This window comes from Cupressus sempervirens, chromosome 10 (assembly GCF_028749045.1).
Source record: "Cupressus sempervirens isolate cs-2001-9-10 chromosome 10, ASM2874904v1, whole genome shotgun sequence".
Lineage (NCBI taxonomy): Eukaryota > Viridiplantae > Streptophyta > Pinopsida > Cupressales > Cupressaceae > Cupressus > Cupressus sempervirens.
The window spans coordinates 16,656,626-16,682,914 of record NC_143127.1 but is presented as its reverse complement, the minus strand read 5'-3'; the positions used below and the strand labels follow the sequence as shown (position 1 = coordinate 16,682,914).

The 26,289-nt window shown below is 34.8% G+C and overlaps 1 protein-coding gene across 7 annotated transcripts in view; it reads left to right on the top strand.

The window, feature by feature from the left end:
• The first annotated feature begins 248 nt into the window (after nt 1-248).
• The window catches only part of LOC149532341 (nicotinate phosphoribosyltransferase 1-like), a 199,517-nt gene continuing 173,476 nt past the window's right edge, over nt 249-26,289 (top strand). Inside the window, exons 1-3 of one of the 7 annotated variants that reach the window (XM_089807211.1) lie at nt 265-376; nt 551-641; nt 2,951-3,118. In XM_089807211.1, the coding sequence (XP_089663337.1) occupies nt 2,976-3,118 (143 nt within the window). In that variant the 5' untranslated portion in view covers nt 265-376; nt 551-641; nt 2,951-2,975. Of the gene's footprint in view, nt 377-408; nt 642-860; nt 1,141-2,684; nt 2,734-2,755; nt 3,119-26,289 lie in introns of those variants that run through there. The other 6 variants (XM_089807215.1, XM_089807212.1, XM_089807210.1 and 3 more) reach the window with 6 other exon arrangements.

Genomic DNA, 26,289 nt, shown 5'->3' with positions numbered 1-26,289 from the left:
AAAGATTGTGGTATATCTTTCACTTATAAAGTTAATTTAAAAATAAAAGCTAATTAAAATAATTTAGCTTTTTAATAAATTAATAAAAAATAAATTTTTATAAATAAATTTTTTCATTTATTTAAAATATTACCAAATTAAATATAATTATTTTATTAATTAAAATTTTAAAATAAAATTTATTCTAATTCTTATTTCAATTGTTGCAATCAAACATATAATATGCATATTTCGACCTTATGCATATTTCGACCTTATCAGGTTCAAATCATATTCCAGAAATTATTTTAAATCTTATTGCAAGATAAATGAATGCCGCAGCAATTGTTGTAGTCAAACGGAGTCGCAATAAATTGGGAAGAAGAGCATCTGATAAGTATGACCTCGTTCTTTCCACACGAAGAAAATCAAAATTACTTAATCCATAAATATTGATAAAATATTCGTCGTGCCCCCACGGCTACACATATGTTGTGTCACCATGTATTCTTTGAACCTTTTTTTGAACAATGAAGAACAATTGTATTAATATGCACCGTATTTTATTAAGATCTCTGTCGTAGGAAAGCAGTTTTTGCGAATAACTTCGTACAAACAAAGCGGCGAAGGACACATCAATCTACCTTTTTTCTTCTTTGCAGGTTGGTCTACAATAGTGCCTATCTATTTGCCGCATCTATTAAGATTTGCAGCACCCAAATAAATAAAAGAAGACCGCTTCCTGAACTTTTTGAGAACTTTTCTTTCAAGCTTTGTCTTGCATTAAGGACTCTTCCTATGAATAGAAAGATGGTTTTTATTTTTTCTTTTGAAAAACTAGCCTTCAATGCTTGAATTCTAAACCAGTTGCTTGAGCTTTAAATTGCTTAGAATGAAATGTTTTAAATTTGGTGAAAATTTATGTCATGGATTAACTATAAATTACTTCTGTAAGGGGATCTCCATTAGTCTTTCGGTTTTGTTTTTGTTTTTGAAATTGCGAACACCTGGACGATGACGAATATAGCCATTATGGCATCTAAGTAGACGAAGCACAGAAGATGGTTATGTTTTAATTTCCTTTTTTGGCAAATTGCCCATGAATCAGAGGGTACCTTTCCTGTCAAATTAATCCAGTATTGACTTTATTCATTCGTTTAGGTATGCTACATTCAGAAGTGGGTGTCTTTTTGAGATTTGATTCTGGGCATCCTCCTTGAAACTTTTATTGAGATATTAACTCATTTCTTTGGCAATGGTTGATTGCATATAATGAAAGAATTATTCAATTGCATTTGATAACTGCTCATGTCTAGTGTAAGATAAGAGGACCTCATTAACTGGTTGATCGGGTATCGTTTGGAGGATTAGCCCTGTCTTCATTGTTGACGTAATCAAATACGAAGGGATCCCTATTTCTTTCCTCCACTTTGCTTGGAAGAGATTTTTTTTTCTGTCGTAACTATTAGCGACCGGCAATTAAATGCGTCCTATAAACACGAGTTTTATATCCCTAATTGTGGGATTTTTATTCTTATGATTGTCAATCTATTCCTGATCATTGGCAATTCAGATATTTTTAAAGCATTGCAAAATTGCATTTGGAGTCTTTATCAGGTTTACACAGCTTGTGAGATTTGCATGCCCTGCTTATGGGAATATTTGTTCTTAAGTTTCAGCAGTTTTCTCCGATAAATCTTTGGGTGGGAATTATATATTATATCTGCGTTAGCTGCCGCAATTGTCTGAGCGATTAACATTTCGTAGATGATTGACAATTTAAGGCTTCTTGTCAATCAACAGGTGTTCAAAAGTCTTGTTTGTTTTCAGGCATTACACTTGTTTCGGGGAAACCACTAAGTACTTATTACCATTTTGGGAAGGTTACGGTGGGCAGAAAATATGAACACGAAATTAGATTGATAAACTAGTGACATTTTATTCTAAGTACTATTCCTCAATTTCATACTTGGGTTTTATAACCCCAATTGAAGTTTCTTAAAACATAATTCCATTTCTTTTATGAATTCTGATGTCAGGAATCTTCGAAATCGCAATGAATATGCAAGGTACCCCACCAATCTCAAATTCACATTCTTATATTTCTATTTTAAAGTCTTGACTGTAGGGAAATTGTGATCTCGTGTTGAATACACGTTATCCTGTGAATTTATCCAATTTCCTCTTTGGACCTGCTTTTGGATTAATTTTAGAACCCATATTCTTGTAGTCAAATTTTAAAGGCGTGCTGAAGATGGCATAGCTGCAAAATGCCTTTGTGCTTAGAAATTTGTTTGGTTTCTATCTTGATTGATGAATAGTTTGCTGTCACTATGTGTATAATGGCTTCGGTTATTGGCATCTTATCTTTCCAAAAGCTGTCATATCTAATGACCTCAGAACTTGCCGAAATCTCGACCCGTGGATAATGGATTTAAAACCCAGAGGCATCGTACTGACTTTCCATGTTCAGTTATATTCAAGTGGATAAAGTAGACTAACTGTATTATACTCGCATTATGATGAAATGAAATCAGAGGTAGCTTCATTTACTAGACGCATGATTATCTCTCTTATTCGTCCCTTCAGGGCCACACAGTTTCATCCAGTTTCAAATCAATTTATGTCACAGAAATCATATTCTTGTTAAACCCCAAATTTTAAGTTGGCTAGATTTTTTATTGAAACTGCCGATTTTTCTGTAGTTAGGTACCATGAAGAAATAAGATCACAGGGGGCTTTGTGATATCTGAAGTTAAGTATTGAAGGCTAAGTCCAATTTGATTTTATATATTTCCATTCCTAGTTCATATTTTGTTTGAAAATGCTCTCTCTTTGAATTTCCGGAAATGTTATTGTGATTTGGTACGCATATTTAAACAGTGCTATAGATATTGAGAATGCACAGATACTGTTTTATTCACTCGGATGGTTTAAATGTAATGTGCCCAATGTGCCTTTTATCTTGCAGCTTCATACACATATTTTACTTTGACATGGATTCAAATGGTACTATGGATCCAAGTCTTGGTGTGGAACAGCCGACAAATCCCATGTTGTCACCTTTGCTTACTGATCTGTACCAGTTCACCATGGCATATGCATATTGGAAAGCTGGCAAGCATCTTGACAAAGCAGTGTATGTAGTTGCAAATTCATTTTGATGTTATTTCCTTTTTTCCGGCTAGCAAATTTGAACATTGCCTCTCATCAGGCATATAAATAAAACTCTGGAATCATCAGTATAAACTTTAGTTTGCTCCAAGTTTGGCACATCGTAAATTGAGCTCTAAATTTGTCATTCCAACTTTATGCTGCTGGTTTATTTTCATGGAACATTAGGTGTAACTTTGCATGTCAATTTTAATTGGTAATCACATTTAAATTTTGATGTACTCCTTGATGAATTTATACAACCTTCAAGGTAATGAAATGTTTGGCAATAGTTTTGATATAAAAATTTGTCTAGGGTTTTCTATATGTTCTTTCTGAAAACACTCATCTAAATAAGCTATTTTATCTGGATGGTAGCAGTCCCTTGTCCTGCTTTCTTCCAGAAGATGGCAATGATAGAGAAAACTGACACCTATCAATTCACATATAAGTATTGCTAATTGCAGAACAGCATTATGGTCAACAGGTTGTGTAAAGGCTAATTTGTAGGCAACACAGATCATGAATTAAGGGACACACAGCACAAGTTTAGCCATGCTTCTAATTCAGAGCAGAAATAAGTCATTTGTTTCGTAGAAATTAGTTTTAATTCTGATATGTAGTTAGGAATACAGGGTTGTGTTTCTTTTCTTTGAATTACAAATATGGTAAATGGTTTTTAGAAATCAATTTTAGGTTTTACTTTTTATATTGGTGGTTTGGAATTGAGTCTGGAAAAACCTAAGATGGATTGGATGAAAAAACTTTACACAGGCACATGTTTTTGTTTTATTACATGGTTAGTCTGTTTTTCAAAAAGAAGTCTTGTTTTATAGACCACTTATTCAGTGCCCCACCTCAGTGGTCAGCGTTTTCCAACAGAATTGTTGTCATGGCAAGACTGGTATTAAGTTGCTAAAGCACCTCTGTTTGATGGTACTGACTATGTGTTTTGGAAGGTTAATGCAAATCTCTTTGGTTTCTCTAGGATTTGAGGTGTGGAGTTCTGTTGTTATGGTTATAATTCCTGCTACTACGGTTATAATATTTTGTTGAGTCTAGGTTGTACTTTTTTCAACAATATTTTGTAGGATATTAGAAATCATTAACCAGTGTATGACTTTCATAGTATTTATATCAGATTTTATTTTTGCTGGAGTTTTCCTATCATACTTTTTAGTTAGAAGTAAAATTATAGGGAAGAAAATTCAGGATTGTTGCTGCTTTATCCATTGTTTTTTAGTGAGTTGATCTAGACCCTAATTCCTTAAGTTGTATTTTTCTCAATATAGAGATGCATTTTTATTAGTACCTGACACCCTTACAAACTTATTGATCCCATTCTCATTGAGGAGATAAATATGAGGAAAATTGCTTCCAGAACTGTTAAAGAGTTTCATTTTACAGTTTATGGTCCATAGGGCTATCAGGGTTGACATGGTTGATCAGAGTAAAATTTAGAGGAGAATGAGGACGCACAGGAGTATGCAGAATAAATACTAGTTTTGAGTTCCCTGCTAGCTCAAGGACAAGTGTTTTGCATTAGTAACAAAATCAGTGCAGAAAAATCAGGAAGATGGAGGATAAATGCTAGTTCTGAATTCTCTGCTGGCTCAAAGACAAGTTTATTGCTTTAGCTGACAAATCAGTGCAGAAATAATAAAAGAGCAGAAGGCAATGATTATTAGTGAAGTTGTTGGTGAAGACCATATGTTTGAACTTCGCTACATAAAGATGGAATGACTATTTGATGAAGGTAATTAAGTCTTACCTAAGAATGTAGTGAGGCCAATTTTGCTACTAATGTTGTCATTCAGTGAAGCCATTCTGATATAAGTTGTTGGTCCAGACTCTAAATGGAAAACATTGAGTTGATTTTCTTTTGTATATGGGTGTATTTTTCGTGGTATTCACTACCATAACAATCTTTTTGATTGAAAGGACCCATTCTTATGGAGGAGACAAACTTTGGGACAAATGCTTCTGTAAATATCAAACGAATCCATGCAGCATTAAATATCAAACAAATTCATGTAGCAGCTTGCAATCCATAGGCCATCAAGATTGACTTGGTTGAATATACTAAAATCTAGAGGAGTTTGTTGTGAGCCCTGCCGGATCAACCTCTATTCTTTCCTTTCATTATCTGAATTGATTGTTTATGCAGAGTTTGTGTTCTTTGGTCTCTTTGAGAATAAATATATGAATTTGCAAGTAATTGACAATGCATAAAATAAATTCCAACTCTTGCAAAATCCTGGCAAGATTTATCCTTTATTTGATCAATAGACTGGCTACAATTGCAATTATTGAATCTGGAAATGGAATTGCAGCATTAAAAGAGAACCTGGAGATCAAATGCAGCATCATGAGAAATTCTCCAGACTTTTAAAAATCACCATACAATTCAACTGATGCCAAAATGTAGTTCGATCAGGTCTAGAAATCAAATGTCTCTCCTTGGAGACTCACATAGGCCTGGTCTGAAAATGGCTGCCCATTTTGATGCACAATTGTTGTGAACTCCTGTAGCTGTCTGCCAATGGTATTTCTCTGCATTTATTCAGAAACCAATTCAATAAACTCTCCTAAAGCTTTGAATTCAGGCTCAAACATCACTCCAAGATGAAGCCATCGTTCTTTGCAAGAATTGATTTATATTGTACCATCCCCAATTGCTGAAAACCAAGAAGAATTATATTCTTCCAAGCCAATTTCCTTTGATCTCATCAAATACTTCTCATTTTTCAAAAACAAAATCATCAATGCATAATACTAAATTTCTCTCTTTGGCCTTTTATATTTCCTCCAAACAAATCAATAATGAAGCTTCACATTCAAGTTCAATTAATGATTTAAAAGCATTTTCTTTTGTTTTGTAGTTGACTTATTATATTAATTTTTACCATCCTTGACCTTGGGTGCTGTTAGTGAACAGATTGTCCTCCAAGAAAATGTGTGCAAATTTGACCTTGAATACCGAAGTGAAAGGACAAATCAACACCAACTGTTGGATAGGTTATCATGGAATTGATAACCTTCCTCTGAATTTTATCGGGTACAGCTCCCCTTATGAGATATTCAATGAATTTAAATCTTCTGCACTTTTACCCGAAAGTACGAAAGGATCTCTCACGAATTCTTAGATTGTGAGGTATATATTATTTCTAACAACAAAGAGATCTTCAATTAATCTATAGGAATGAATAACACTAGGAATTTGTAGTAAGGACAGTAACCAAATACCCTGAACTGATAAATTAGAATTCACAAAGTAATGCCAATTTAACAGGCCTGAACACAAAGTTTCTAAGCTGAATTCAAGATGATACATATACAGATATTGAATTTCTGCATGGACAAAGTCATTCAAAAACTAAAACATCCATACAATATCTATCAATTACTGCCTTTACAATATCTACCTATCTAAAACTCTAACCTTCTACCCTCCCCTTGCAGCAGCATAAAATCTCCCTTAAGGAAAGAATAATAAAACCCCGGCTCAACTCTTCTATTTTGTAGCATCAAAGTCTCCAGAACCGAAAGAAGTGGAACCCCTGCTCTTTCTGCTGCTGGCTTATTTATTATGTTTTCATCTCCCATGAAAACTTTTCGGTTTCCCTAACTGAATCTTGAAACCGTTTCTCTTCACCTTCCTTGATAGATTTTCTTTGATTTTTATGACATTTAGCTTTTAAAGGTTTTTCACTAAATCAAATGTCATCTTAGCATATTTGGACAAGTGGCAAATGAATAAATCAGTCCAAAATAATAATAAAAATTTGCTGCTGGGCGGATTTGTTTTGACAAGCAAATGGGTCTCGGTGCGGGGGCCATAACTAATTATTCCACCATTGGATTTCCTTCATTTTCGGATATGTTGGTGAGATCCTAATTCCACACAACTTGACTGGAGCGATTGAGAAAATTATGTCTGAGTCAAAAGTTATTGAAGACTGAGTGGAGGTATATAAAACTGCTAGAATAATCGAACCCGTTGAACCTGTTTGAACCATTCGAACTCATTTGAACTTGTGGGATGAACTCTTCTGAAATTGTGATTGCACCGTTGGATCTTCTTCATTTTCGGATATGCTGGTGCTAGACTAGTCATTTATGTTCTCACCAGAGCAATTTGTGAAATTATGCCTAGGTGAAAAGTTACAAGTCACTGTTTATCGGTATACAAAACTATGATTTTGAACTGTCATGCCATCGAACCTGTTGAACCATCGAACTTGACATTTGAACCTGATCTCTAAATCACTTTGAACAACTTTGAACTTCTGAACTAAGCCACTGAATCATACATGTGAATCTCTCAGAATAGATAATTAAACCTGTATGAGCAAATTGAACTATTTTGAAACACTTTGAAATATTTCGAACTGCAGTTCGAAGTGGTTCAAAACTCTGCACTTGAAGTTTTGCAATTGAATCCTTTAAACCAGATCTTCGTCTTGATCTGCACTTTTGCATCTTTTGAAACTGTTGAGTTGATTGAAACTGAATTATGAACAGAGACTGGATTCTAGTATTAAGTTGAACACAATTTCTGAACCATTCTGAATTAACAAATTTGCCTTTTCGAGCCCATTTGAACTGCTTCGAACCTGTCATACCCCATGAACATTTCTGAACATAGAATAAGGCACATCAAACCAACAAGCCTGTAGGCTCATTGAATTATCATGAGTTGGAGCAGAGCATTTGAATCGCTGCATTCTGAACCCATAGGACCAATCCGAAACTTGCTTATGTTGAACCTGCAGGTCGGGTTATTTGAATTACTGAACCACTTCGAACTATTTTGAACTGAGGTTCAAAGTGGTTCAAAGACATGAATTACAAGTTTTAAAACCATGCTCATATTGGGTACTAACAGGTGCCGACTTTCAAAACATATTTAGTACTCATTCATAGTGACTTGATCCCATTACTTAATGCTGGGATATTGATGGGAGTAGGAAGATTGCATCATATGTGTTGGCATCAATGTTTTGTCATTGATGTCAACATATTTCTTTTCTTGACAGTGTTCTTAATTTGTTAAGTGGAGAGATTGGATTGATATGTTTTCTATATCAAGTATCAGATCTTGCGTAGTTATAGATGGTTGCATAGATGTCTATAAATCATTGTTGGATTGCAGAGGTTAATGTTATGATTTGAGCGAGCTACAATTTGTTGATCAGAAACTGGTTTACTGGCTTTGCTGGTTATTTTGGTGGTTTTTGGATTGGTGTGGATCAGTTATGCAATGTTTTCCTCAACCGGAATGGTTTATGATTTAGAGACTGACAAGCTAATTTTTCTTTGATGACAAAGATTGCTATTTGATGTTCATGGTGAATTTAGTGCAGAGTTGTTCATGGATTGTAAGGCAAAGACGTTTTGTTGCTGATTTGGTATTTTAAGATTTTTGTCTTTGTTTCATAACTTCGTTCTATTCTTGGTGTTGGATTGCTTTGAGCTATGTAGTTGATTTCAAAAGATTTCTTGAAGTGTGTTGGTATGTTCTTGGCCAACTTGGTGAGGTAGCGTGTTTTATTAAATCATGAACATGATTTATGGCTTGTGGTATACTGGAGATTAATTGTTTAGGTCCTAGCTATGTCCTAATCAACATGTATTGCATCACATTGTTAATTGTAGGTCATTTATTGTAATGAAGGTCATGTTTGAGGCTGACCTTATTTATGTTGATGTATTGAATTTAAAGACGAAAATCATTCATGAGATAAGTGTGCGATATGAGAGTATGATGGGAAGGAAGGAAAGTGTATGAGCGTATTATATCAGAGACTAATAGAAGAGGTATAAGTGAAATCTATTGTCGATACAATGTATTGATGTACTTCATTGAAACTGTATTGACATATCATATATGTTGTTTGTCAGTTCATAATTCAACGGATTGCCATTTATCTTAGGGTTGTTGCCCTTTTGTATCTCTGAGCAATGAGCTCTAGACAATGTGCCTGAATGCACGTGCACTCCCCTTCTACCTTTAACAGGGTATTTGTGCTAGTACATTATCTAGTGAGTTTGATCCTTACCGTGGTTGTTTCCTTAATTGGGTTTCCACGCAAAAAAAATTTGGTGTTGTGTTATGGTATTGTTATCTTTTGTGCATTAATGTTTACTTCTCAAATTGAAGTTCTTATGATGGTGAGTTGTTTAAAATATCAAGTTTTACCACACAACCGGTCCACCCCCCCTCACTTATGAGTGTTGCCTTGTTCCTAACAATTGGTGTTAGGGCTTTGTCCTCTTTTGGAAGCTTGATTGCTTGAGTACATCTACAATGACAACCTTTAAGAACAATTTGAAATTTTATGGAGCCAACTATGCACTATGGAAAGGAAGGATGATTACACATTTGCTATGCACAGGGATGGAGTGTTGGGAAGTCATAGAGATACACGAGAGTATGGTACAAAGGAAATTCATAAGACCCTAAGTGATATTGACAAAGCATGCAAAGATGAATATTGGATCAAATCTATGAAGGAAGAGTTGGATAATATTAAGAAGAACAAAACATGGATTTTGGTTCCTAGATTGAAATATAAAAATATAATTGGAACTAAATGTTTTTTTTGAAATAAATTGAATGAAGATGGTATAGTAATAAGGAACAAAACTACACTAGTTTGCAAAAGATGTTCACAGATGGAAGGTATAGATTTTGAAAAAACTTTTTCCCCTGTTCCTAGAATTTAAGTAGTCAAGGATTACTTTAAAAACTCCCCTTTGTAAAAAAGTATAAAATCGTGGTGAATCCAACATTATTTTACTTCTCCCTCTTATGGTTGGGTCAAAGCTAACTTTAACGATGCTGCCAAAGGGAACCCAGGAATTGCTGGCTGTGGTGGAATTTTGAGAAATGAGTATAGGAGCTGTCTTTGTGTGATTGCTACGCCTTTGGGTACTCAAATCAGTCATTGTGCGGAAGCAATGACAACTCTCACTGTTAATAGTATGGCAAGGGAAGTTGGTTGTAATCGTCTTTCGCTTGTCAGAGATTCTAAAAATATAGTTAACTGTATAAAAGGGCAGTAGAATCCTAGTATTACGATTAGTCAAGGATAGCTTTAAGAAACCCCCTTTTGTAAAAAAGTATAAAATTGTGGTGAATCCAACATTAGTTTACTTCCCCCCATGGTTGGGTCAAAGCTAACTTTCACGGTGCTGCCAAAGGGAACCCAGGAATTGCTGGCTGTGGTGGAATTTTGAGAAATGAGTATGGGAGTTGTCTTTGTGCGATTGCTATGCCTTTGGGTACTCAAACTAGTCATTGTGCGGAAGCAATGACAACTCTCACTATTATCAGTATGGCAAGGAAAATTGGTTGTAATTGTGTTTGGCTTGTCGGAGATTCTAAAAATATAGTTAACTGTATAAAAGGGTAGCAAAATCCTAGTATTATGATTAGTCATATTATAGACAAACTTAAAACTAAAATCCAAACTTTTGAAAAAATCTATGTTGCTCATGAATTTGGAGAAGCAAATAAAGCTGTAGATGGGCTGGCTAATTTGGCCACGAGGAGTAATGATATTATAAAGTGAAAAGGCACGAAAAATATGGAGGACAAGTTCATTAATATTATTAATCATGACAGATTAAACTCTCGAGCAGGGGTCATTATTAATTAGATTGAAGGAAAGAGTTAATTATTTTATTAACACAAGTACTTTGTTGATGAGGAACAACACTGGTTTTTGTGATCGTGTGGGGTTCAAGACTTTCTCAGATTGTAAAGAGGATTGTATAAGTAAAGCGTGGTGTATGCAAAGTCTGGTGTTGCAAGGGCTTATTATCCACAAAACGAAGTAGACCATGGGGATTGATCTAAATTTTCTTGAGCTGGAGGATTGGCAATGGAAGGAGCATAAAAATACTTGGATGATTTTTAAGAAAGGCGGTGTTGCAAAGTTTTTGGAGAAATTCCATGTCGTGGACAAGGAGATTACTCATCAATTTGTGGAGACGTGGGAGAATGTTAAGGTAATTCTGCATAATCGTAGGGTTATTGTCAACATCAACCTGATTTGCAAAGTTAGTGGGTTGTCAAATTCTAGTAATTTTTTTTTTAAAGATATAAAGTATGCCAAGGAAGCCTTTAATAGATTCCCAACTAAGAAAAGTGAAAAGGGTCTTTTGGTAAAGAAACGTGCTAGTTTCTTTGAAATCCACCAGATTAAGAAGAAATGGCATAATGTTTTAAGTGCGATCATGGAGTATATCACTCTTGATTATAGTTTCACAAGAGTTTGTAACTACCACTTTGTTTTTTAATCACTATAGACATGAGGTTAAAGTTTCTTTTCCTTTCTATCTTTACAATTCTCTAGTTAAGGGCCTTGAAAAGCATTACAAGAACCCGTCTAACCCTGTTCTTTATGAGGGTTTAATGCGATTGATTGCTGATTATTGTGAGAAGCACAAAGTTGGGGACTTGCTAGAGATTAAAAACTAGGAGAAGTCCAAAGAGGAGTCTTGTAGGAGGAAGAGGGAGGTGAAATAGGACAAGAAAAGTCAGGTTCTCATCTTGGACCCGGAGGATTCCTTTGATGGCTCTTCTGACTCGGATAAGGACCTTAAGAAGAAGAAAAAATTCAAGGTGTCCGAATTGGAAGGGACCTCTTTGTCCACTTCTACTGATAGTTCGGAGGATAATTTTACCTCCTTGGAGATTGAGGACCAGGATATTGAGAAAAATGGTAGTTTTGAAGGGGAGGAGGTTAGCGCTCCTGATGATGATGATCAAGCCGATTTTGAGGAAGAGGAAAAGATTAACACGGAAGAGGAATGTGGGGAAGGTAACGAAGATCTCGCACCCCACAAGGATAATGCTGAAGAAAAGATGGAAAAAAAGGATGATAATAATGCAGAGTGTAATGTTGCTATTGATAGAGGGTATGGGAAGCAAAGGAGATTCTGGAGGATGATAATTATGCTAGTGATGAGATTGAGGAATATACCAAGGAAGCTAAGGGGTTGTCTCCCAGGTCTCAGGAGAATGAGAAATGTAGCCAACACACTAATTTGGAAGCTATTGCAGTGAAAGCCCTAAATGACATTAGTGATAATAGGGTGGATTGTAATACTAATATTGAATAGGACACTGTCAAAGCCCAGGGTACTATGCTGCCAGACTAGTCCCAGACTGGAAATAAGGACAAGGAAATGGTTAATTTGAAGATTCTTGACATTGCTCAAGCCATGTATTCTAATTCCCTTTAGTTTAACAATTGGATTGTCAATGAAATTCAGTCGATTAAGATGGAAATGAAGGATGCTAAAAAGGAAATTGGTGATGAGAAGAATACCGATTTGAGTAGTTTGGTTAATGAAATGGAGAACAATATTAAGAAGTTGACTAAAAGGACATAAAAGAATGAAGCAGGAATTGCAGAACTGAGCACACTGATAAAATAGTGATTTTTGCATATGGTATGGCCTTAGGAAAGTGCACAAACGGATTCGTCAAGATTTGAAAATTGGCACACTTGGAATAATTTTAATATGGAACACAGTGGTGAAATCTATTTGGCTTCATATATGGAACATAACATGTCTTTTACCCCTATAATACAATAGTGAAGGAATTTTCTTGATAGGCTCAACTGGGTCAAAGTTATTCAAGGTCAAATAGGGCTTCCCAAAATTTTAGACAAAATGTATCCACAAGATAAAGATGAACATCCAACTTCGAGGAACTCAAAACCCTATCAAAACTTACTGAAACAACTTGAAATTAGAAACATATGCTCTTTGATATGCATACAAAACACTCCCAAAGTTGTGATTCATGAAACTTTATCGGGTGCAAGATATTCAATTGCAAACTAGGCTTCTGACCACTGTTTAAAGCTTAGGCAAAAAATGTGGTTTTCTCAAATGCTCAAAATGATACTTCACAAAATGATTCGGAAAGCCGCTTATCATCATGAGATGCATCCGTATACTAAATGAAAGGTGATAAACACTTGAAACACATCATAGGCCTCAAAAATGACAGCCGAATTGGAAAAGTTCTCAAAATAGGTACTCAAAAAGCTTTTGCAATTTTGAGTCCCAACAGACCAATTGCCAATAATGATACACAATTATTATTTTTTTGGTAATGACTTCACCAATGGAATCTAATCTTTCCACAAAGTAAATTAAATATTTTCATCTACAATTTCCAAGGCTTGTCTTATTCAATGGCCACATTCGCCAATATGTGGTAAAAATTTAAGTTAGGTTATATGTTGAGTGCATTGTGCTACAGAGAACATGAATGCAAGGTTTGAGAGCTTGGTCAATTTTAAAAGCCAATTTTGATGCCTCCAACACGAAATTGACGCTATGCAGAAAAGGCTGAAGTGATAGTGGTGATCATTGTTAAATGGGTCTAAATGGAGCGGCATGAAGGATTGAAGGTGGGAGAATGGGCATAATTTGGAGTATAGATCAAAGTTTTATAAGGACAAATGCTCATTTGCCTCAACTTGGTGTGTTCATGTATAAGAAAGTTAACGTTAAGCATCAACCTTATCATGCCCTTAACAAAGCTAATAATTCCATAATGGCTAAGCCCTCCCTAACGCTGCCTACCACAAAGACAAATGAATTAAGGAAAATTGTTGCTTCATGCCCATACAATGAATGACATCTACTGTAGCAAATAACCCTTCACCAAGATCGTTGTTCTAAAATTTCCACATGAGATAATGTGTTATGGACTCTTCAATTAGAAGATGAAGTTGTGTCTCAAGGCAGCAGTTGTATTCAAAGTTAAAAGTCTTACTATGTCCTTCCCAATTTGCTCACGACATTACAAATAACCAAAATAGAATGTTCCTCTTCCATTACGCAGTTTCAAGCAGGCTCAGTATGCAAGTTGTAGGGAGAATGTTGTGTTTATTTTTAAGGTGAGTGCTGAACCATGTTAAACTCACATTGACAAGAGGAGATTTGTTTCAAACATGGCTATTGCAGTGGAATTATTGCTTGCACTTTTCTCATGAAGTATGTGCGATTTAGTTCATTGATAGTGGGATGGATATGTATCCAAGAGGCAATGCGCTTTCCTTTTATCATGACCATACTCACAGTTAAGAGCCTCCACATTCAAACTCTTCCCAACCTACTCATGAGGCAGAATGCATTCTCAGTTTGCACGATGAATATGGAGAAGACGCAATCGAGGATGACACGGTTAACCCTTTGCCAAGTTTGAGGTATGTAAAATTAGCTTGTGTGAAGCATGATGCCAATGTGGAGGGAGGTGCACATTTTCAAAATAATGAATCCTATAAAAGATCTATCACCAGTATGAAAGAGCACGTAGGGTTGAAGGTGTGTAGAAATACTAGACCAAAGGTGGATGCTTTGAATCCTTCTACCATTCTAAAGTAATTTACCACAACCAACATGTGTTGAATGAAGAATGGGCCACATGGGTGAGTCAGAGGCAATGCTTGTTCTAACAAATGCCATGCTAGTATATTGTGGCACTAGAGCTTCGGGTATTTGTAATTTATTTGAAGAAAGTGTGTCATGCTAACCTACAAAGATGTGTGAGGGGAGCAATGAATACGTTTTGAAGAGGCTGAACAAAGCCTTAAAACAAGTCCCATCTTTTTTGCAGTATGACGCCAAAGACGAATATGAGTAGAGTTTGAGCATAGAAAAAGCCATTTGAATAAGGCAATTGTCTATATAAAAATCTTTCTACGAAGTTGTATAATGGTGGTTTCTCGCATTGCAGGCCTTTGAAGTGCTCGAACGTTGTCGAAAATGGGATTTGGTGTAAAAATACACATAAAACGTTTATCCCACATTCGCTAGACAACAATAATTATATGTATTTTTAAGGAGCAACTCTCACCATCAACTTGTCTTAAGCGATGAGTTTATAGACAAGAGAGAAGGCATGCGTGTGGTGGCGCACCATGCTATGTGTGATGTTAGATTAGATTTTGAATGGTATGAAGCATTGATGCAGGTAACCAACAACGATTAGAAGTGCGCCATATGGCACAAGATTCAAGGAAGTCGTGACTTTGCTCATGTTAATGCGTTGTTGATGGGAATATTTGCAAAGCCTCAAACATGGTCAATCGCAACGTCATGAGGTTAGGTGTGTGGTCAACATGATATGTTGCGAACTTGCAATGGTGCTAAGCGCGAGTTCGCTGGTCAAAGGAACAAATAGGATTGGATGGTTGTGAGGATGCGCATGGTCAGATTGCAACATCTCCACTCAAGCAAGTGGCTAGTGGCTAGCAGTTGAGATGTTAGTGGTCAATGCATGGTTAGACAAGGAGGCTCCAAAGTTACGCTCTTTTTCCAAGTGGCATGCGGGTCCACTTGGAGAAGATGTAGCAGTGATCTAATAAGTGTTAAAAGCTAGCCAAAGCTTGCCACTTGGCACCCAAGTATAGGTTGACTGAGGGTATGACCATGAAATGAGAGAAAGTTTTTTCATAAGCTTAAACACATACTTTGAGGAATATTTTAAAATAAACTTGCGGATATATTATATAGTTCAAAGTTTCAAACTATGTAAAATTTGAAGTATTTTCAACTTTTTAAAAGCTTGTTCATGGCCAAAGGATTGAGTCTTTAAATGAGTGCCTTGGGTTTCATTTTTGGCCAAATATGCAAGTATCATATATCGTTGGAAAGGTCTCAAGACAAGGAATCCATTTTTGTAATTAAAATATGTGCAAATCCAACCAGACAAAAATTATCCACAATTTTGTAAAACAAGGGCATTCTCAAACAGACTGTCTTGTTTTTACCTTGGAGGTTCATTTTCAATTTTTGTGCAAACGGTTAAATGAGTTTTCTTCTGATTTGGCATGGATGATTCTAGCAGTGATATTTTGTTTTTGAAACCATTTGGCAGTCATTTTGGCACATGTTTTAGCATCAGATTTAGCATTTTTTTTGTGGTTGGTTTCTTCATCATTGAGCGTTCCAGGCTTGTTGTTCAACAAGTAATGATGAAGATTTGATTTTCAGTTGGAAGAGAAGAGAGGAGAGATGCCTTGCAACAACAGATGGAAGAATTTCAAGGAGATGGATGGCATCTTTAAATCAGATACAAAATTCTTCTATTTCCTATATCTTTCTCTTTTCTTTCATTGTAGAGGGTTGGTTCCAGTCTATTGAGCAAGGTTCTAGCTTTGTTTCCATCACATTCTCAACATTTTCTTTTTGTATGAACAACAATAATGGAGTTATAAGTTATATTTCTGGTCTTTTGGGTGTTTTATGAGTTATTTTCATGCATCTCAAATGTATTTGTCTCAAGGAAATGAATACAAAGCAGCAAATGCAATTAGTTTCATTCTGATTCTTGTCTCCTACCTCTGTTGTTTATAATCTTTTGTGATTTATGGATAAAGAACATAGATCCCATTTGTAGCTTGTTTAAGGTTGTATGTCTTAATGTGTTTTGCCATTGATTCAAGGAATCAAGTAAATGCTTGATGTATTATGATAGGGTTGCAGATTTCATGGACGGATTTGATAAGTATGAGACTCATTGTGAGCATTGATGTCTGATTCACAAAGTGGAGATAGATCTGAATATCTTGATGTATGTTGTAATTTGTGAGATACCCAATGGATTAGGCATTGATCTCAATTGGAGATTATAATCTTGTTGTTTCATATGTGGGTTGTGCTGATATATTTCAAATAATCAAAAATCATTTCCCCTTTTGTGTTGTATAGTTGAAAGGATAACCCTTACTTAGCTTGTGAATCTCATAGGTCGTGTTAGTAGCTATTTCATGCCTTTGTCATTGCATACGTGAAGAAGATTAAAGGGTTTTATCTGCTTTGTCTAGATTCATATCTATATTTTGCACTGGTCATATAGGTGAATCTAAGGTCTACCCGCCTAGATTTTGTAGAGCCTGAAGTAAAGTAAGAGTTTAGCATTATAGTTGGTCCCAATGTCTGAATAAGTGTGTCGAATATGGGAAGTCGCTACACCCTAGATGTATTTGTTCTTATCATTGGGTTATTCAAAACTTGTTAAATCAGGAGCCAACATGGTCTAAGCACAGGACCCAATTTTCATAAAGTACAGGTGACATGGGCAACCTGAAAGTGCAATTTTTTTCGCCAAATTCAGGGTCCCAGATGAGGGAAATTAGCCATTTGGCGAATATTCGCTGCTAAATTTATCCTTGGAAGTAGTTAGAATGTCTCTTGTATATACTACTTACAAAGATTACAAGGTATATTAGATGAATGTCAAGTCAACATTTTTGAATGGTGATTTAGAAAGGAAAGTTTATGTTTAGCAACTTGATGGTTTTCCTTTGGCTGATTAGAGTGACGGTTTACCAATTGAAGAAAGTTTTGTATGGATTGAAACAAGCCCCAAGAGGCTGGTACAAATTGTTATATAAATATTTATTGAGATTTGGTTTTAGTAAATAAACTATAGATAGTAATTTGTAATTAAATATTTACAATAATAATATCTTGATTAAATATATTGATTTGTTTTTGGATTCAATTGTGTAAAGATTTTTACCATCAACGTTTCGAATCACACTATGTGATCCATCATCAGGATGAAAGAGAGCAAGAGATACCAAACAAAGTGGGTTGCAGATGTTTACTGGCCAAAATATATAGGGACCAAGGGAGGAGAGATTGCACATACACCAAAGATAGAAGTCAAGTAGGAAGAAGGTAGGACAAAACACCACAAGGGACAAACTCACAAACAACATAGAAAAGAGCAAGAGAAGTGAAAAGGAGAACACAAGAAGTCAATCAATCAGATGTAGGAAATGTATTAAAAACATGCATCCACACTAAAAACAAAAAAACAAAAATGAAAATAACAATAAAAATAAAAATGAAAATAAAAATAAAATATATGATAAAAAATAAATAAAAAATAAATAAAAAAATAAAATAAAAATAAAAACAATAAAATGTATGTTTATTAATATATATATATATCGATATATAGAACCACCAACTAAACATACAACTATATACAAACAAATATATGTGTGTGTGTGTTAATATATCTCATGTATGTGTGTGCATGTCTTTTTATTTAACATGTACATATAAGTATGTTTATTGAAACATATATCAATATATGAAAACACACACTATACACTCAACCAACTAAATATATAAAAACATACCAATATATATATTACATGTTAAAAAAGACAGATGCACACGCATTATATATATATATATATATATATATATATATATATATATATATATATATATTTGTGTAGATATATACCTACATATAGATGCATATGTATGCAGTTTTTGTGTATATATATATATATGTATGTATATGTTATCTATATGTGTGTATATATAGAAGTGTGTAAGGGGGTTAAACATACAACTATATACAAACAAAAAAATATATGTGTGTGTGTGTGTATTAATATATCTCATGTATGTGTGTGCATGTGTTTTTATTTAACATGTATATATAAGTATGTTTATTGAAACATATATCAATATACGAAACACACACTATACACTCAACCAACTAAACATATAAAAACATACCAATATATATATTACATGTTAAAAAAGACAGATGCACATGCAATATATATATGTATGTGTGTGTGTGTGTGTGTGTGTACCAACATATAGATGTATGCACTTTTTGTATATATATATATGTTATCTATATGTGTGTATATATAGAAGTGTGTAAGGGGGTGTATGTGAGTAGTAAGAACGTACATCCACCAACTAAAAGCAAAAAGCAAAAATAAAAATAAAAATAAAAATAAAAATAAATGTTTATAAATATATATATCAAAATATAACAACACCAACTAAACATACAAAAAATCAATAAAATAAAAAACCAAACAAATATATATATACACACACACACACACACACACACACACACACACACACACACACACATATGTATATATAGATATTACGTGTTATATAAATAAAACACATGCACATGTAATTTATCTCGTGTGTGCGTGCGCATGTGTTTTATGTAACACGTTTTATATATATATATAAGCGTGTTAACTAATACATATAACACTATACGAAAACAACAAACTAAACACACAAATAACTAAAAATATAAAAAACGTACACATATATGTAATATGCGATAAATAAAGAGGAGATATTAAAAAATAGTCCATGACCAAGAAAATAAATGAAAAAATCAGCAAACCAAAGCCTAGAGTGGGATGGTGAGCGACCTAAAGCAAAGAAGGAGACATAACAAAGGGAAGGAAAGAAACCTCACTAGTGGAGAGGAAGCGACCAAGCAAGATGAGAGAAGTTGGGGGGGGGGGGAAGAGATTACCCTTCGTGACGTTGGTCTCTGTGTCTCAAGGCTAACATTGGTTGCCATGAAGGGTTGAGGATCCAACCATCATCACGATTAAGATTGATGGGGTGGTTATTGATCTCAACAGCTTCTTTAAGCTTCCTTTTGAAGTAGTTGTCCTCATTGGCTAGGATTTGTGTCTTTTCCAAACAGATGTGATGTTTGGTAGAGAAAGAATGCTCAGAAGGCTGATTTGCAAACCTTGTCATGCCTAATGTCTGCACTGTGCTCTTTGATCCGAGTGTGGAAAGAGTGACCCGTTTCACCAATATAAGGTGACCCGCAAGAGCAAACAACTTTGTATATATATATGTGTGTGTGTATGTATGTATGTATATATATATTGCGTGTGCATCTGTCTTTTTTAACATGTAATATATATATTGGTATGTTTTTATATATTTAGTTGGTTGAGTGTATAGTGTGTGTTTTCGTATATTGATATATGTTTCAATAAACATACTTATATATACATGTTAAATAAAAACACATGCACACACATACACGAGATATATTACGTGTGCATGTGTTTTATTTAACACGTTATAAACTTATATATATATTTGTTTGTATATAGTTGCATGTTTAGTTGGTTGTTCTATATATCGATATATATATTAATAAACATACATTTTATTATTTTTAATTTTAATTTTAATTTTATTTTTATTTTCGTTTTTATTTTTATTTTTGTTTTTTGTTTTTAGTGTGGATGCACATTTTTAATACATTTCCTACATCTGATTGATTGACTTCTTGTGTTCTCCTTTTCACTTCTCTTGCTCCTTCTTTCTATGTTGTTTGTGAGTTTGTCCCTTGTGGTGTTTTGTCCTACCTTCTTCCTACTTGACTTCTATCTTTGGTGTGCATGCAATCTCTCCTCCCTTGGTCCCTATATCTTTTGGCCTGTCAACATCTGCAACCCACTTTGTTTGGCATCTCTTGCTCTCTTTCATCCTGATGATGGATCACGTAGTGTGATTCGAAATGTTGATGGTAAAAATCTTTACACAATTGAATCCAAAAACAAATCAATATATTTATGCAATGGATTGTGGAAATTTGATCTCTTTAATATCTTGATTTATTTATGGTGAAAATGACAAGGCGAACAAGGATTTTGCAGATGAGATACAAAGGAATTTGAGATATCTATGATAGGTGCGACGGATTTTTCCCTTGGATTACAAATTATACAATAAAATATAGGAATTTCCATATCATAGGCTAAGTATGTAAAGGAGATGCTAAAGAAATTTAGTATGGATGATTCAAAGCCTGTTAGAACTCCCCATGGTAAGTAGTTGTAAATTGACAAAGAATGATGATTCACCTAATGTTAATCAGACAAGATTTCAAGCTGAACCTAAGGAATCACATATTGCTTCTGTTAAGAGGATATCCAAATACTTGAAGGGTACAATTGAATATGGATTATGGTATGGTAAAGATGATGACTTTACTTTTGAGTGCTTACACTGATGTAGATTGGGTAGAAAATGTGTATTTATGAAAGAGCACTACTTGCGGTGCATTCTTTTTGGGCAAGAGGTTAGTTGCATGGTGCGGTAAAAAAAAAATTTGTATATCTCAATCTGCTGCTGAAGGTGAATATATTGCTGCTGCTGTTAATTGTGCACAGGTTGTTTAGATGAAACAGTTGCTGAAAGATACCAGAGCGAATATTGATGAGACTAATACTATTCATTGTGATAACTCTATTGCTATTAATATTTCAAAGATTCTTGCCTTGCATTAAATAACAAAGCTTATATCTTTTAAATATCATTTCTTGAGGGATTAGGTGAATGAGTAAGAAGTAAGATTGGAGAATGTGGCCACTAAAGAGCAGATCACAGATATTTTTCATGAAGCCTTCGCCTTAAATACCTTTGAATATCTTAGAGGCAAGCTTCGGGTGATGACCTCTCCTGATAAGAGCTACATGATGCATAGATTTGTATTGTTCCAGTGATTTAGCAAAATTATCTTAATTTTGGATTGATGTTTTAGGTGGTTGCTACTAAGAGGGAGTAGTTAGTCTTGTGAGGTATGATTTTCAGTTTTTGTGGGCTTCTCAGTTGATTTGGTTTCTTTGATTTAGTGCATATACGTGCCTTTGTTACTGATTTCAAAGGGGGAGATATAACATGTGAAAAATATTTTGATATGGATGAGATTGTAGGGAGTTTGTTCATTAGGGAAACATTCGAAGATATATCAATATTGTTAGTATTGTTGCTGATTTTGATCTTTATGCAACTTGGTTTTTCACATCATATGTTTCCATCAATGCTAAAGGGGGAGATGGTTGGGATAATTGGAGGAGATTGCACTATATGTCCTGGCATCAGTGTTTTATCATTGACGTCAACATATTTCATTTCTTGACAGTATTCTTAGTTTGTTCAGTAGAGAGATCAGATCAATATGTTTTCTGTATTGCTTATCAAATCTTGCACAGTTATAGATGGTTGTGCAGATGTCTATAGACGATGATTTTTGGATCAGAGAGGTTACTGTTATGATTTGAGTAAGTTACAGTTTGTTGATCTGAAACTGGTTTACTGGCTATTTTGGTTATTCTCGTGATGCTGTGTTGCAGTTTTTGGATCAGTGTAGATGGGTTATGCAATATCTTCAGTTGATAACTTGGTGGAGTGTTTATGTAATGAGCCCCATTGGCTCACTCTAAATCTATGCTGTAGAAGTCTTTTTTTCTTGTATTTTGGAAGTTTATGTTTTTTGTAACTTATATGAGTTTTTATTATTTTTTTCAATATATATGTATATAGATATATATTATAACAATTCTTGGAAATGCAAAGGAAATAATTACAATTCAACATCAACAACAGTAACACCAACTTTATTTGCTCCGATTCAACTTTTGCAAATACTTACAAGTACTAAACTAAATGCATAAACTTATCAAATTTGGGAACCTGGCAAATGGAGTTCTTCAATGTGGAGCCTTTGATGATGCCTGAAATCAACGATGCAATTCCGCTCTGCTCAATCATTGCCACCACAATTCAAATTGCAACTCATAACCATGAAACATTGTAACTCGGAATAGATCGCAGCTTGGAGAATTTCCAATGCTGCTATAGCAGATATGATTGCAGCCTCTTTAAAATGCCGGCATTAACTCTGAATGTCACCTATGATATCAAAGCAAGGTTCTCCAATGATAGATGCTCAATTTCTCAGTACCCTGTAATTGTTTTGTATCAAATTTCTAGCAGGAAAAAATGTCCAAACAACTTGACAAGTAATAGATAATCACCCAACAGCCTTGACACGATTCAATGTTATCAAGAATGGCGTCCAACCATGAAATTTCTTCAAAACCCTCAAGACCAACTTTTGCACAAAATGCAAACAAAAGATATCCATGAATGATTTCATTTGTGACAAGCCATTGCTTTTATAATAATCAAACAAAACTTTTTATCACTCCAACAATTAGCTTCATGAAGACCCTTTTCACTTAAATGCCCTTTCCTTTATACTTAGGCACTTATTTGAATAATATAATTTATTAACTTCCTTTGACTCCAAAAGTGACCTTTTTCATCAATATCATGATATTTTGACACACAAGGTCATTGATTCACGTGTTCAAGATTTTAAACTTTTCAATCCGATTCCAACAAGCTATGACACTAGGGTGACCAAATACAATACCAACAAAAATAACAACCTTAGCGTATTTATTAAATAATAATCATAATTTGCCCGTCTTGCAAAAATGACTGAAGAAGCGTCAAAATCGAAATCTGACAACAGATGAATGATCCTGGTGAAGAAAGACAATGAATGACCTTTACAGGGTGACTTACTAAAAGTAGACTCTCCCTCCAAAATTCTTGGAGCTCAAACTAGAAGCCAAAAATAAATAATGAGAGCATCATTCAACTTCTCTAACTCATATGAGCTCATCGGAACCATCCATCGACTTACTAAAAAAGTCCCACCAAATGGAGTGATAACCCTCAACATGGTCCTCTAGTCATCAGTATTAGCATACACGGGCCTAGTAATAGGCTAAATCCATCCACTATCATGGTCATGTTTTTTTGGCAAGTTTGTGCAGTTGATGGAGTTAACTCATGACAGCGACCCTCGTGAGCTTATAGGGTGTTTTGGGGGTCCCAGCTGTGGACTTACTATTTTTAGTAGGTCTATTTTTGGCAGTGCAGTGGGTGGCTTCAGCAGTTGGTCGTCACCCGTAGTAAACAAGGTTAACAATTGCATGAGCTCTTATTTATTTATTAATTATTAATTTGCATTATTATAATAATATTTATATTGTTATAATAATGACATTAAGAGATATTTCTAAAAAGTGAGTTGGAAAGTTTCTAGTGTTGAGTTCTTTTGAGAAATTTTCACACGTTCTGAAGTAGAGTTTTTTAGGAAACTTTGGCCAACGAAAGATTATAAATGAGAGCTCATTTCTTTGGGAAAAGCACGCTTGAATATATATTTTCTTTTGTTGCCTTTGTGGCTTTTTCTTGAATTCTGATTTCTTCACCCTTGCTGTGGTATAAGGGTCAGAAGTTGAGAGAGCAATTCACTGCTAAGGTATAGAGCAATTCACTGCTAAGGTATAGTGATTTGTGATACTCTGAATATTTATTACGTCTCCCTAACTGTGTCTCTTGTAGCTGGGAGTTATTGAATTCTGTAGGGTTTGTGAATTTCTGAGAGTTGCTGGAAGCAATATTGCAAATTATTGCTGCTGTATGACAGTTTCCCTGATCTCCTTCTACTGTATTTCACTGTATCTGGAGGAGAGGTTTATTTTCTGAGATTAATAGTTGGTGAATTATTTTATTGGAGCTGCGATTTTAATTAGGAGAATGAGCCTGCATTACCTAAGTCTGCCGTTAAAAGTCAGGGCAGCGATTCATGATTGGAGGCTATATTCTATGAAGGACGGCCTCATTGCTTGCAAATTGTGGTCTGCATGAGGGAATGAGGGAATTCGTGTCAGCATCAGCAACTGGAATTGTTTGACATCCATTGATATCATTGCGTGGGTCTGAAACTCAACCGCAACACACCGGTGTTTGCATCAAGGGTTCCTGAATTGGTTCAGTCTTGCCTTTTCAGTTATATAGTGGAGCCACATTTCTGATAAACAACAATAATTAAGGGAATAGCAACTATGGCTAGCTGGGTCAATGTCTGAATTGGACACTTGCATCTTCAATCTGGAGTCATTGTCTTCCTTACAGCTCATTCTAGGGGCATTCAGATTGCAATCAGGTTTTGGGTTGTTGACAGTTATTTTAATTCTGAAAGACATTGTTAAAATTGTTATTTCATTTCAGGCAGATAAATTCTGGAAAATTCTGGGAGTGTCATTTTGCAATAGTGTTCCTTGTCTTTCATTTGTTTCTGAAACTGAATTTCAAAGTATGTGTTTAAAAAATCAGAAAATTATCAAACATACAAAAATCACTTAGAGCACCAGTATTACAGGTTGGGTTGGGTTGGGGTCTTTACAGTTTAGGACTTGGATTTCTGTCCTCAGTTGGAATGGTTCATGATTGAGAGACTGACAATATATTTTTCCTTGATGAGAAAGATTGCTGTTTGATGTTCGGTGAACAATGCAGAGTTGTTCATGTGTTCTGAGATAAATGATTTTGTTGCTGATGTGGTATTTGAGATGCTTGTTGTTGTTGTTTCTTAATTGTGTCCTATTCTTGGTGTTGAATTGCTTTGAGCTATTTGATCGATTTTAGAAGATTTCTTGAAACGTACTAGTGTGTTCTTGTCGACTTGGTGAGGTAGTGTATTGGATGGTGAGCGTGATTTCTGTGTTTTGGCATGTTGGAGTTTAACTGTTCAGGTCCTAAATATGTCCCTATTGACATGTCTTGGATGACATTGTTAGTTGTAATTGAGGTCATGTTTTAAGCCGACCTTATTTATGTTGATGTAATGTATATAAAGATGAAGCTTGTTCATGAGATGAAGTGTGCAATGTGAGAGTGTGATGCGGATGAAGGAGAGAGCGTGTGGGCATGTTATATCAAAGCTTAAGAGAAGAGGTATGAGTGGAATTTATTGTTGAGATAATGTATTTATGTACTTTATTAGAGCTGTATTGGCATGTCATAGATGATAGTTAGTTCATAATTCAGTGGACTGTTGTCCATCTCAGTGTTGTCACCCTCATTGTAATCCCAGGGTTGTTTGCCTTCTGTATCTTTGATTAGTGAGCTCTAGATAGTGTGTCTGAATGCATGTGCATTCCCTTCTACCTTTAACATAGTATTTGTGCCAGACATTATCTAGTGGCTTTGATCCTCACTGTGGTTTTCCCCCAGCAGAGTTTCCACTCAAAAAATCTGGTGTCATGTGTTATGGTGTCATTATCTTTTGTGCATTAATATTTACTTCTAAAATATAAGTTCTTATGATGGTGATTTGTTTGAAGTATCAAATTTTATCATGCAACTGATTCACTGTAATATTGCGAACCGGTTATAGCTTAGACAAACACCAATTCTCTATACTAAGTAGTTGTTTGACATTTCATAAAACACCTGTCAAGCAAGCTTTGATTTCCACTGTAACGAACCCACACTGGCTCTACTGGCTATGCAGGTGAATGCATGGAGGATTTTTTGTTTTTTCAAAGGATCATGAAATGAACTACTATATTGAAATGGAAATTTTTGCAAATGTAACATATAAATCACACCATTATTTAATCAATGGAGCAACGATAAGAGGAATTACAATTA